Source organism: Vicugna pacos, chromosome 18, assembly GCF_048564905.1.
Source record: "Vicugna pacos chromosome 18, VicPac4, whole genome shotgun sequence".
Lineage (NCBI taxonomy): Eukaryota > Metazoa > Chordata > Mammalia > Artiodactyla > Camelidae > Vicugna > Vicugna pacos.
The window spans coordinates 44,646,139-44,659,447 of record NC_133004.1 but is presented as its reverse complement, the minus strand read 5'-3'; the positions used below and the strand labels follow the sequence as shown (position 1 = coordinate 44,659,447).

The 13,309-nt window shown below is 51.7% G+C and overlaps 1 protein-coding gene across 5 annotated transcripts in view; it reads left to right on the top strand.

Moving 5' to 3' along the window:
• The window catches only part of SDK1 (sidekick cell adhesion molecule 1), a 719,511-nt gene that overhangs the window by 504,447 nt on the left and 201,755 nt on the right, over positions 1 to 13,309 (top strand). For all 5 annotated transcript variants that reach the window (XM_072943395.1, XM_072943396.1, XM_072943397.1 and 2 more), the window contains 2 exons: positions 10,509 to 10,620; positions 11,252 to 11,442. In XM_072943395.1, the coding sequence (XP_072799496.1) occupies positions 10,509 to 10,620; positions 11,252 to 11,442 (303 nt within the window). The remainder of the gene's footprint in view (positions 1 to 10,508; positions 10,621 to 11,251; positions 11,443 to 13,309) is intronic.

Sequence of the window (13,309 nt, the reverse complement as noted above, 5' to 3'; positions counted from 1 at the left end):
CCAATAAAAACAATAAAAAGAAATGAGCCAAGACTAGAATACACATTTCTCCAAAAGAATGAAATCAGAACATTCTCTAACACCACATACAAAAATAAAACTCAAAATGGATAAGAGACCTAAATGTAAGACCAGATCCTCTAAGACCCCTAGAGGAGGACGTAGGCAGAACACTCCTGGACACAAATCACAGCAATATTTTTTTGGATCCACCTCCTAAAGTAAAGGAAATCAAAGCAAAATAAACAAATGAGACCTAATTAAACTCAAAGGATTTTGCACAGCAAAGGAAACCATCAACAAAACCAAAAGACAACCTACTGAATGGGAAAAAATATTTGCAGATGACGTGAGTGATAAGGGTTAATATCCAACATCTATGAACAGCGGTGCCAACATCACTAACCATCAGGGAGATGCAGGCAACACTGCAGTGAGGTCCACCTCACCCCTGTCCGACGGCCACCATCAGAAAGAACACGGATGACAGGTGTTGGCGAGGATGTGGAGAAAAGGGAACCCTCGTGCGCTGCTGCTATGTAAATTGGTGCAGCCACTGTGGAAAACAGTATGGAGTTTCCTCAAAAAACTAAAAATAGAACTGCCATATGACCCAGCAGTTCCATTCCTGGCTGTGTATCTGAGAAAAACAAAAACACGATTCAAAAAGATGCATGCACCCCAATGTTCATAGCAGCATCATTTACAGTTGTCAAGATATGGAGGCAAGCTAAGTGCCCATCAACAGATGAGTGGATAAAGAAACTCCGAGACATAGATATATGTGTGTACCTTATACATACACACAGTGGAATACTACTCAGCTGTTAAGTGAAATTCTGCCATTTGCAGCAACATGGATGGACTTGGAGGGCATTACGCTGAGTGAAATAAGTAAGACAGAGAAAGACAAATACTGTATGATATTGCTTATACGTGGAATCTATAAAATACAACACACTAGTGAATATAGCAAAAAAGCAGCAGACCCAGAGGTACAGAGAACAAACTAGTGCTTCCCAGTGAGGAGGGGAGGGGGCAGGACATAAAGATGGAGGGAGTGGGAGGTACAGACTGCTGGGCATAAACAGGCTCAAGGATGTATGTACAACAGAAAATATGGCCAATGTTTTGTAATAACTGTAAATGGACAGTAACCTTTAAAAATTGTATGAACAGGACAAAATACCTTTTAAAATAATAATAAATAAATGAAAACCGAGCAAAGATAACAACAACATTTCTCCAAAGATAACACACAGGCGGCCAACAAACGCACGGAAGGATGGGCCACGTCGCTGATCATTAGGGAAACGACAGCCAAATGGGATCCTACTTGCCAGGCACTAGGGTGGCTATTTTGAAAAGAACCTAAACAAAGGAAAAATAAGTGTTGGCGAGGACGTGGAGAAATTAGAACTCTTTTTGCATTGCTGGTGGGGATGTATAGTTGCACAGCCACTGTGGACAGTGGTATGTTGAGTCCTCAAAAAATTAAACACAGTTAGCATACGATTTAGACCCCAAAGAACTGAAAACAGAGGCTTGAACAGACATTCACATGCCCATGTTCATAGCAGCATCATTCACAGTAGCCAAAAGGTGGAAGCCGCCAAGTGTTTATCAGTGGATGAATGGATGAACAGAGCGTGGTCCATCCACACAACGGGACATTAGTCACACTTCAAACAGGATGAGATTCTGACACGTGTTACGTCGGTGAACCCTGAAGACATTACACTAAGTGAAATAAGCCTGTCACAAAAGAACAAATACTGTCTGATTCCGCTGACATGGGGTCCCCAGAGTAAGATTCACAGAAGCCGAAGGCGGCATGTGGGCGGCAAGGGCTGGGGAGAGAGGCAGGAGGAGTGGCCGTTTAGGGGGGACAGAGTCTCAGTTTGGGAAGATGAAGGAATTCTGTAAAGGGATTGTGGTGACGGTCACACAACCATGTAAATTACTGCCACAGACCTGCACACTTAACAGTGGTTAAAAGGGGAAACTTCATATTATGTATATTCAACCACAGTTTTTAAAAAGTGTGCCGCAGGTACCAAGAGGAAAGATCACTTTAACTGAGGGCCCGGGAAGCCTTCCTGGAGGAGGTGACCAGTTCCCTGGGATTTCAGGGGGCTGCAGAAGAGCAGCTGGGAGGGGTAGGTGAGAATGGAGAACACTGCTGCAGGCAGGGCGCTCAGGTCCGAGGAGGGCACAGCACACCGTCAGCGTGGCTCTTGTCCTCTAGGCGATGGCGTTCTGGTCATTACAGACAAGATCAGATGTGGCTGTGATTCCTCCATCTGAGTCCGCCAGCTGCAGGGGTGTTCTGCCTGCAGCTCTGCCAGCCTCTAAGTGCTTTGCGTCTCATTTGAACTTTGAGAAAAATTTTTTTCCTTGGAAGTCCTCCAGCTGGGGGTGGAGGGGACCGAGGCTTCAAAGGCCCCCCCAGGGGGTCCTGTGGTTCCCTGCTGTCTTTGGTGATTGCCTCAGATGGGCACCACTGGCCAGGGGGCTTGGGCCCCACGCCCAGATTTGCATGTTTGGCAGAATTACTTACGGCCATTTCTCATTGAAGCCAAGAGTGACCTTGTGCCAAGGAACATTCTCAATAATTTCAGAGCACCTTTGGAAAATTGACCTAACTTCATGAAAAATGCCCTCTTATTCTTCAGCCCCACGCAAACTGTATATAGTCCCAGTTTATCTATTGGTTAGGGTTCTTCTACTATTAAACAGTAGATGATGTGTTTATGTGTTTAAATAAAATGCGGGTCATCGCTCTTGTCCCTCGCATGAGCTGTTTGGATCACTCCTGCGTCCAGTCAGTGCGGTCCTAGACCCACGCGCCTGGTCTGTGGTTTACCAGTTCACGCTCGTCCCCAAATAAACAAACACATGCAGAAGCCTACTGTAGAGCCGCCTTTTATCACCTTCATTCTTCTCTGCCTGGTAGAAAGCTGATGAAAAGACATTTTTTGTCACGTTCCATTCATTTCCGAATGTGCGAGTTTTCAAATATGTTATAAATGAGAAGAGAAGGGAACTGCCGGATTGTTTGTCAGACTGTCATAGTATTTTATTTATCGCCTTCTGTCAGTAGAGAAGTCCAGGAGTGTATTGAGATAAAAATGGAAGTCCATGTAAAGATAAAATTGTAAATGGGAGGTACTGCTGTATTTCTCCCATTTTTCCTTCCCTCCTCCTGTTGGACAGTAAACAAAAAGAAGTGAGGCCACTGGCGCACACTCGTCTGGAGGGAACAAAGGCTTTGTCATCGGGTTTGCCTACACGTGCTGCCCCCCGCCCCGGGCGCCCCTCACTGCCGCTCACTGCGCCGCCGTGACCGCTTCGGGGCTGTGACTGGGTTCCGGCGAATGAGCGATAAAGGACGGGGAGGTTTTCTCAGACACCAGCACACACAGCAGCTGTGTGTTTGCACGCCCACCGCCCCCACCCAGGAGCCGGTGAGCAGGAACCGAAGAGGGAACCTGGAGAAAGTAAGAGATGGGAGGCACTTTCTGTTTCGTGATTACGATTTTTCCAATCAGGAGAAGAATCATGCTGTTTAGTTCATTTTTCACGATAAAGCGCATCTTCCAAGTGCCCAGGCTGTGCCTTGAGAAACTCTCCTTTTGGAATCTGGGGGGATGACCTGGTCCGCCTGCGCCTACAGCCCTGTCACTGTAGCACACAGGAACACAAACACTGATAATCATTTCTCTGGGTCCTCGGGGGTGCCACATAATATGTACACGCACAGACACCTCCTGGTCTCGTTAGAAATACGTACCCTGAAGGGCTCAGCCTCGTAGGAGTCGCGCTGTCAAGACGCCGGCTCCCCGTGGTGGGGAGAGATCAGACACACGTGTTGAGATGCTTTTTCATAGGTTCTTTTTTGAAGGAAAGAAGGCTGCATCTTTTTAAATGAGCCGTTGAGATCTTTGGAAGGAGGAGTGTGGGGAAGTGTGTGCAGACCGCTCCCTCCCTCTGAGCCGTGAGCCGGGCTGCAGGCCTCCCCCAAGGTCCACACTCCCAGCCCCACATGCCCGGCACACAGGCCCAAGCATCTTCGGAGCGTCTGTGGGGAGGGGTCCCTGGCAGAAGAGGGGGTGAAACCCCAGGGCAGAGCGGGGACTGAGGGCCTCCTCCTGCATCCACTGCAGTGTTCACACCTCCAGGTCCTGCGCCCCATCTGCGTGCCAGGTTCTCTGTGATGTGTGTCATGTACACATACATTCACACATCAAAAATGAGGGTCTGAAATGTGCACTCCTGTTTTCAGCGGCCCTGCAAATTAGGAAGATGAAGTTCAGAGGAGTAAAGTAACTTGCTTCCAGTTGGGAGCCAGGGCATCGCCACTGGATTCTAAACTCATTTCTCTTCCTAACTATACTTCTGAGCTGCTGGCCGCGTGAGAACCTCATCTGGAGTAGTTGGGGGAGGGGAGAGGAGCTTGAAATGGAAGGGACCAAGGACTGAGGTGAGGCAGCTTCCAGGGGCCTGGCCGGTCCACATGTCCAGGTTGGAGCAGGTGAGAAGAAAGGGCTGGCAGGCAGCAGCAGGCACGTGAGCAGGGCCAGCACTGCCTGCGCACAGGGTGGGGCTGTCCCACGCACGGAGAGACGCGAGCCAGTAACTGGGACATGGGAAGAGGCCTCATTACAGGGACAAGAGTTGGGGAGGGCTGAGATCAGCTGCGACTTGGAGGGTGTTCACAGCCAAGCAAGTCACGTTCCTGGCTTCAGGCCTCAGAAACGATTCCAGACTCCACCCAGGGAAAGCGCGGGGCTCCGTGGAGGGGACCGGGGGGAGGGGCCTGCAAGGACTAAGTGCTGAGTGTCCTTGTGTCTGGCCTGCGTGCTGGGGCACAGGGCCCTGTGGGACACATCCCCCTGGTAGCCCACACAGGACTTGCCCACTATGCTCGGAGCCCAGGAGAGCCCAGACCAGCTGGCCAGGGTAGGAGCTGAGACCCCGGTGAGGGAGACTCTGGTCATCAGCCCACAGGCGTGGGCAGTTTGCCTTGCCTTTTTTTTGGAGAGAACTGGTTTTTACTCCTGCCTAGGAGCGTGACCCCAAACCAGTGGTCTCAGCTGCGGGCCATCCTGCAGCACAGTGGATGTCTGGCAGTGCCCAGGGCTGTTTGTTTACATTGCACCCCAGAGCTTATGTATCTTACAACTGGGAGTTTGTGTCTTCTGACTGCCTTCACCCATTTCTTCCTCCTCCCGCTCCTCGCCTCTGCTAACCACCAATCTGTTCTCTTGAGTTCCACTTTTTTGATGCCATGTAGAAGTGAGGTCATACAGTATTTGTCTTGCTCTGACTTATGATAATAACTTGGCATAATACCTTCTGGGTCCATCCATGTTGTTGCAAATGGCAGCGTTTCCTTCTTTTTCATGGCTGAGTAATATTCCAGTGTGTGCACCTACCACACTTCCTTTGTCCATTCCTCTGCTGATGGACGCAGGTTGTTTCCATGTCATTGGTGAATAATGCTGCAGTGAACGCGAGGATGTGGATATTTCTCGGAGACCCATCTGTTTCCTTCAGATATACAGTTGACCCTTGAAAAACACGAGTTTGGACAGCATGGGCCCATTTTTTAAACAATGCAAAACAGTTCTATTTGCATGCATAACAGTGAGGGTTAGGGCCCTAGATGAAAAGGAAGGCAGTCTTCTGTCAAATGGACAAGATCAAGGTCCTTAAGTAGCTGACGCTGGGACCGGCTGGATGGGACAACCTGCCGTGTTGCTTCAGAGGCATCCCAGTGGTAGTAAACACGACAGTAACTACACAGTCTGCACTAGGTGGAGCCTCAGATGTGGAACTGCATATACAGAGGAGCCATGTATACGGAGGAGCCATGTATACGGAGGGCCAGTACAGTTACATGTGGATTTTCACCTGCTGGAGCGTCGACACTTTGTCACCCCCATGTTGCTCAGGGGTCAACTGTGTACCCAGGAGTGGACTGGTGGGTCATATGGCAGTTCTATTTTTAATATGTAATTTTTGGAGGAATGGGCAGCTTTCCAAAGAGGTGATAGTGTGGGTAAGACATGTGAGAGAGCTTTGGGAGCAGAGAGGCAAAGACTGAGCGTGGAGGGGTGCCCAGGCCGCTGATGAGCCTTGAGACCTGTGAGAACCCCACCTACAACAGGTGCAGAGCCAGATTCCCTTACCCCTGGCCCTCCCATCTCACAAACAGTAGCTCCCCCCTCGGCCCCAGTCCCACAGTCACCCCCAAGTCCAGTCCATCAGCAACTGCGTGCCTGTGCCTTTGAGAAAAGTCCCAGATCTGGTTCCCACCTCCATACACGAATTACTGTGTCTTGCACGAGTGCCTGCCGTCACCTGGCTGGTCTCCCGTGTCCTCCTTTGCCCACTGCAGTCTCCAGAGTTTTTATTTTATTGTATTTCTCTCTCTTTTTTAAAATTGAAGTATGTATAGTCAGTTTACAAAGTTGTGTCAATTCCTGGTGCACAGCATAATGTCTCAGTCATCTGTGTATATACATGTATTCCTTTTCACATTCTTTTTCATTATAAATTACTACTAGATATTAAACGTAGTTCCCTGTGCTATATACAATGGAATACTACTTAGCCATAAAAAAGATTAGAATAAGGCCATTTCCAGAGTTTGATTCTTTTAAGACAAGGTCCTATCCTCTCCCCCCTCTGCCCTAGACCCTCCAGTGGCTTTCAGATGTGCGCCAGCTGGTTCCTTCCCGCCAGGTCTCGTCCACCAGCTCCAGCCACTCCCGCGGCTCCGACGCGCGGTCTGTGTGACTTGCTGGGTACCCTCAGGCTGCCCTCCCACCCAAGCCACTGTCTCGATCACAGGGAAGCAGGCTGTTTTCCAGTCATCCTACTTTATCTGCAGTAATTCCACTGCTTAGCATTTCAAGTGGACTTTGAATTTTTTTTTTCTGTTTGAGAGAGTTGATATTTAAATGTACTTTGTAATTAAATGTAAACCAGGCAACTTCTCCCTGCTCAGCCTCTTTGGTGATTAAGGGGTTCACGCGGGGGAAACTGACACGGACTGTGTGCCATTTCCCTCGGCTGAGATCTTTGTTCCCCGGACCACAGAGCATTTGCCTCTGTGCCTTTGAAGCTGCCTGGTGCCCGATGGGCTGACCTCAGCCGAAACCCTCCCAACCACCTGAACCAGCCTGGGAAGCGTGCCCCTGAAAGAGCGACAGGAAAGTCTCAGAGAGGGAAGTGCTGGGGGAAGGAGCATTCTAGCTAATTTAATTCGGGGCTAAACGAGCACAGCCAAAGTTCTACGAGGAGGCGACGTCACATGACGCTGGGCCTCAATTTTCTCATCTACGAACAGGGAATACTAACAGCTCCCTTATGAGCTTGTTGCCGTCACGGGGCAACACGTGTGAGTGTGAACATGCGGCGAAACGCTAAGTGTCCGGATAGGAGCTCAGTGAAGCGGTTTCCTTCCCTCTTTCCCATTTGTTCTCAGTCTTCTCGGAAATGATTCTTAACACGCTGGCATATGGTAGCTTTGAAATGGCTTTTTAACGCGGAACACTGAAGGAGAGGGCAATTCTCCTGGTGGTGGTAGTAGTGGCTCGTTATTATGGAATATTTATGAAAAATCAACCAACCATTGAGCATTTGTTGGGTGCCTGTTATATCTTAGATTCTGTGGGAACAGCAGAGATGAAGTGGTTGCTTTATTCTTTCAGAAATGCCCAGATAGTCTTCTTTGCATTTTTTCTCCTAAAAATTGAATGTAGGGGAAAAAATTGGTAGAAAAGTCAGCTCGGCAGGTTAAAAATGCACACCCGTTACCTCCCCTCCCTTAAAACAGGAGTAAAAGCCCCTGAAATGCGGTGAAGGAAGAAGAGACTCAGGCCCACGTGACGCGGAGGGCGAGTGAGGGATGAGCCCAGGGTCTGTATGGAGGGGTCGCGCCCCCGGGGGACGCTCTCGGCGCGGGGACACCTGGCGCGGGCCTGGCCACAGAGGAGCGGTTCTGACACAGACCGCAACCCGGGGGTTAGGCAGTGCCTTGTGTCTGGAACGGGCCGCTTCCTGCCTCGCACGGCGTGCAGAACACTCCGCGGCTGAAGTGAGCAGACAGACGGACGGACAGAGAGGCAGGCGGGTTAGGGTTCTTCTCCACTGAGAATAAATGACTTCGGACCAAAGGCCTCTGCACTCCGGGGACCAGGGTCCCTTCGGAACAACACTGGGCTCCCCGCCTGACTGAAGCAAAGCTGCCAGTTGCCGAGTTAAATGTTCCCATTTTGGGGGCACGGTCTGGGGGGTTCTGTTCCGTTTCCAGCCTCCCTGTGCTGTTCTTTTTAGTCCATGTGCACGTGTGAATTTGCCTGAAATGTAAAAACAGGTTTGTCTTTAAGAAGCAAGTGTGCCAGCGCTGTGTGATCTGATGAACGCTGACTGTCCTCACCCCTGGGAGAGCTGGGTGCTGGGCACCTCCGTGAACTTTTACTGAAGTGTTGTTCCCGCAGTTTCCATAGAAAACGCGCAGGCCCTGCCGCCCCGAGACCCAGCTTCGGTCCTGCCGTCCTCGTTTCCTTGAGTCAAGGTCCCTTTACCAGCACGTGTGTATGCTGGGTGTGTGGCAGACACACTCTTTTTAGGGCCTGTTCCATTTTCTGCATCTCGTGTACCTACTTCTCCAACAGGTGTCACATGTGATTCATGCGTCATGAGAAAGAACAGAGGAGTCGGGGTCCAGAGGCTCGGGGGGCGAGAACAGATGGATGTATACCAGCCGATACTGAGCTGGTCACTCGACTTGTCCTGTTGACCCTGTGGGGTGAGGGGACTGGACCTCGTGTGATGGTGCGGGCTGCGTGTGCGATACAAATAAAAGTTACTGTTCCTCGTGAGCGTCCACGCGGAGCCGCTTCCTCTTTCCCCCCCGATGGGGCTGGCGGGTCGCACATCCCCCAGCGGCTGCAGACGCCGCTGCTCTGTCTCGGGCACGATCCAGTCCAGGCTGACCGGCCGGGGACGAGTGCCGAGCACGGGCTTCCCGTGCTGCGCGGGGGCGGAGCGGTGATTAGTGCCCAGTTAGCACCTTGCCCGTGCCCTCTGCGTGCTCCCTGCTGCTCTCCTTCGCTTCGCAGAACTATTTGCAAATATTAGCTTCTCAGGTCGTTTCTCCTCATCAGCAACTTTCGCAGGTGACAGGCAGGCGTTCATCTGATTGGCATTCCGCCTTTGTCCTCCGTCTCCTCACGAGCGTGTCTGTTCTCCAGCATCTCCTGGGAAACCTGGCGACCGGACCCACGAGCCCTGCACTTCTGCCAACGGAGAACGTTGCAGGGAAGCTCTCCAGGGAGCCCTGCGGGGTCGGGGGAGGTGAAGGCTGCCTCCTGCTTTCCAGGGACCTCCGGGTACCCGAGAACTGGCCTCACGTTGTGGAATCGATGTTTATAGGTTTAAAAACATTGATTTGTTGGCTCTGCCCGCATCAAGCTTTTTTATTTTTTTTTAATTCACATGAACCTTTAATTCAAAACCATCACAGACGGCTGAGGCAAGGAAAGCCAGAACACAGAGCAGAGGGAACCTGGTGTCAGTAAGCAGTCGGTCCCCCGTCTCCGTGCTGTCCTCCCCCGATGGCCCTGACTGCACTGCCAGCCAGCTGGGGCCTCCCAGAGTTGTGCCACTGCTCCCGGTGGTGGCGGGTCCCTGCGGTGTCAAGTTCTACAGCAAGCGTTTTGCCTTTGCTGTGATGTCAATTCATTTTTACTTCCAATCTCCTCCGTCTCCACCCTCTGTTGAAATTCCTGATCTAGAAACGTTGGCTCAGTCTTCACTTTCCGTAAACAAGCAGCAGTATCGTGCACTGTGGGTAGTTGATTTTAACAGTACTTGCGAGAAAAGTGGCAAAAAATGTGTCGTGGTGTTTTTTCTCCTCCCTTGTCACCAGAAGTATGAGCTAAATTATTTATAGTTTGAAACTCACACAACAGAGCTGGATTCAGGACGGTTAAGCTCCTTTCCTGGAAAGAACTGCGCACCTTGTTAGCAGAACGTGTTTCCTCCGGGATCCCACTCGGGCCCCAAGAGGAGACGCGCGTGCCTGGCAGAATGCCCGACGCGTGAAAACTTCGTGAGGTTGAGTGGACTTGAAAGTAGTGGGTAGACAGACTAGGTAACTCCGTGAGCAAACTCTTAGATCAATTAAAAAAATAACAAAGCCAGCAAGCATTTTGGAAAATGCGCAGCAGCTGAATGCAGCAGGAGGCGCAGGAGGCTCTGGGTGCTCTCGGGCTCCCGTCCGGACATCCGCTCCCGGGCTGTGGACTCCACCCCGGGCTCCTGCAGCCGGGCAGAGGCCTCGAGGACACTGAGGGCTCCCAGGGAGCGGGTCGCTAGGCACTGGGAATCCTGTCCACCGGCCTGACGGGATTCCTGTTTGTCACGCGTCCAGTCCTCAGACTTCCCGGTACCTTGGAGAGGAGTTCCACGGGCTTTTGTTTTCTCTGCCACAGGGGATGTCGGCGCTCCTGAAGCCACGGCCCCCGTCATCGTGGTACCCCCGCGCAACAGGAGTGTGGTGGCCGGGTCCAGCGAGGCCACCTTGGAGTGTGTGGCCAGTGCCAGGTAGGCCTGTGTGCGGTTTGCTCCTCTGCCCTGGGGGTCCTGTTCCTCCAGCCGGGTGTGTGTGCAGCGTGCTCGGGAGGACAGGGACGCCGTGTGCAGACTCGTCCCCGAGCCCCGTTCTGCCGTGTCTGCGCTGACTGCAGCATTTGCGCTGGAAAGCGGTGCTTTTCCACGCGGCATGGGGCATGGTGGGACGCCTCCTCCGAGATTCCCACCGAGGAGGGGAGAGGCGCTGGGGTGTCTGGCCGCAAAGGGAAGAGTTACTCCTGTCCTCTGCGGTCCTGGGTGTTCTCGGCCCAGTTAGCGCCACCGTCACCTCCTAGGTAGCCGTGTCCCCGAGCAGTAGTTATTTTCGACATTCTCTTCCTGAGCAAATGGAATCGTTAGCACTTATGGTCCATTGCTGCTGCAATTAGCTATCCTTGCTCAATAGCCCTTGAGCAGAATGCGTCGCGGATGCGCCATCGGGGAGGGAGCTCTGTCTGGATTGATTTTTAAATGTCCGTTGTTCAGCCCACCGCGGCTCCTGGTAGAATTAGCTTCGTCAAGCCCGTGCTGAATGCCTGAAATTATTACGATTGCCATCAACATGATCCACAGTCATGGTCCCTAACACCCTTCCTCCGCACAGGCCTCTGGAGGAGCTGAGTGTGACCTGGAAGAGAAACGGAGTGACAGTCACCAGCGGGCTCCACAGCTTTGGGAGGCGCCTCACCGTCAGCAACCCGACCTCAGCGGACACCGGGCTGTACGTCTGCGAGGCGGCGCTGCAGGGGAGCAGCTTTCAGCCAGCCAGAGCCAGCGCCTTCCTCTCTATCATAGGTAACGCTCCCACGGACCGCAGTGTGGCTTCCTGGGGGTGGGGGCAGCCCCAGCACCAGCCATGAAAACTACCTAGTTAACACCTGTATTTCACTGACTTAACCTTTCATTCAGCAAATGGTGGTGTGGTTGAACTTACCTCCCAAATTCTGCCTTTTCTTCCTTCCCAAGAGTATAAATGCATTGAGTCAAACAGTCGATGTTTTGAAAATGTGCAAGAAACAGTCTGAAATCTTCCAGCCGTAGAGCTTGGGAAATAGAGTGCTGGCATCCGGGGCGTGTTGCCCAGCTTCCTGTGCTGGCCTTCCCGCCACAAGGCTTTCCTGTAACTCTCGTTTGGCTGTTGTGATCGGTGTTCAAAGATTAATCTGTTAGCACTAGTGTTTACTTTTTGACCCAGAAGAAAGTCAGAAAGTCTTGGATGTTACCTTTCGGTAGATTAAGAAGTGAGAACAGAGATGCCCCTTAAACCAGGGAGAAGGAGGAGCCAAAACTAGGCCCCCGAGAGCCGCTCTAAGTGCTGGAAAGTATTGGTGTTCAGGAAGCGTGCGTTGTCCAGTGACTCAGGGGACCCGCCGTCTGTTTTCAGATTATGATAAGATTGCATTAAGTTGTGGGGCCAGGGCCTTTATTTCTGTCATTTTTTTCTGCTCCTGTAATACTTCCAGGCCTCTGACGCGGCTGTGATCACGACCGCAGTGACCTGTCTAGCAGAGTGGTGGCCACTGCAGATAAGAGCTGCCCTAGAGGGCGGTCGACTCCAGGAGGGGAATCTCTACTTCTGCCCCCTCCTCTTGGCGAGTAAGGGGGATGGAGACAGGAAAGGTCACAGGCGCAGAAGCCCTTGGGGAGGTAGCTCCTCGCGGGACGTGTTCTGCAGTTTGCCATGTGGCCAGTTTCAAAAAGATAAAGCCTTGTATTTTCATCAGAAATTAGCAAGAGTGAGAAGAAATACTGCATAAAAGGCACGTGTCACATGCCTTTAAATCACTGGGAAGTGGTTCTGTGGCCTGAAAATGACTCTGTCAAATTCACGTGATGCGAGCCTGTCAGTCCCTCTGAAAGACGTGCACAAATTTTAAAAGCATCAGAAGAAGCCGGTTTCGAGTCGCAAATCACTGCCGATTCTCCGCTGGAGACCCGAGCTGGTTCTCAGCTGCCTCTCTCGCCCGTACTGAAGAGACATCAAGACCTAAATACGACCTTTCCGTGGGGGCGAGCTGCAGCTCTGTGAGCGCAGCACCTTTCAGACTGAACCCAAATTAAAGCGGGTGACGTGTAAATGTCCGGTAGACAGGACTAAACCGTGTAAAAACATCCTAAGGTAGTTTAAATAAGAGAAGAAAATTTATCTCTCTGTAAACTGGAACTTGTGTTTCCATCATAATTCCTTTGTAAAAATATTTAAATCTACCACACGCACTTGGCTTTCGCATCTGCACGTGAATTCCAGGGCCGACTGCGTCTGTCTTCCCCTGAGCTCCCTCTCCCCGTGATCTGGCTTTTAAAGCTACACGAACGCACGGGCTTCTCTGTGGTGTTGATTTAAATCCCCTTATTCACGAGAACCTGCTGTGACAGGTGGGATTTTGTGGGTGAATCATCCAGGAAAAGCCTGGAGAGCCTCTGTCGATGCCGAGTGACCTGGGGGATTAGGACCCTGAGCCCTGCGATCATGGAGCGGGGTGTCCCAGGACACACGGTTGGCTCTCAGGTCACAGCACGGTCCCCGGAGGACCATGAGAAGGGCTGTGGTTGTGAGCACACAGATGCGAGACAGCAGACGCACCGGCTTCCCTTACCCTGGCTTTGCACTGTGGAGATGGGCGGGCGAGCCCGGCTGTTTACCCCCCTGCCAACCTCCTGC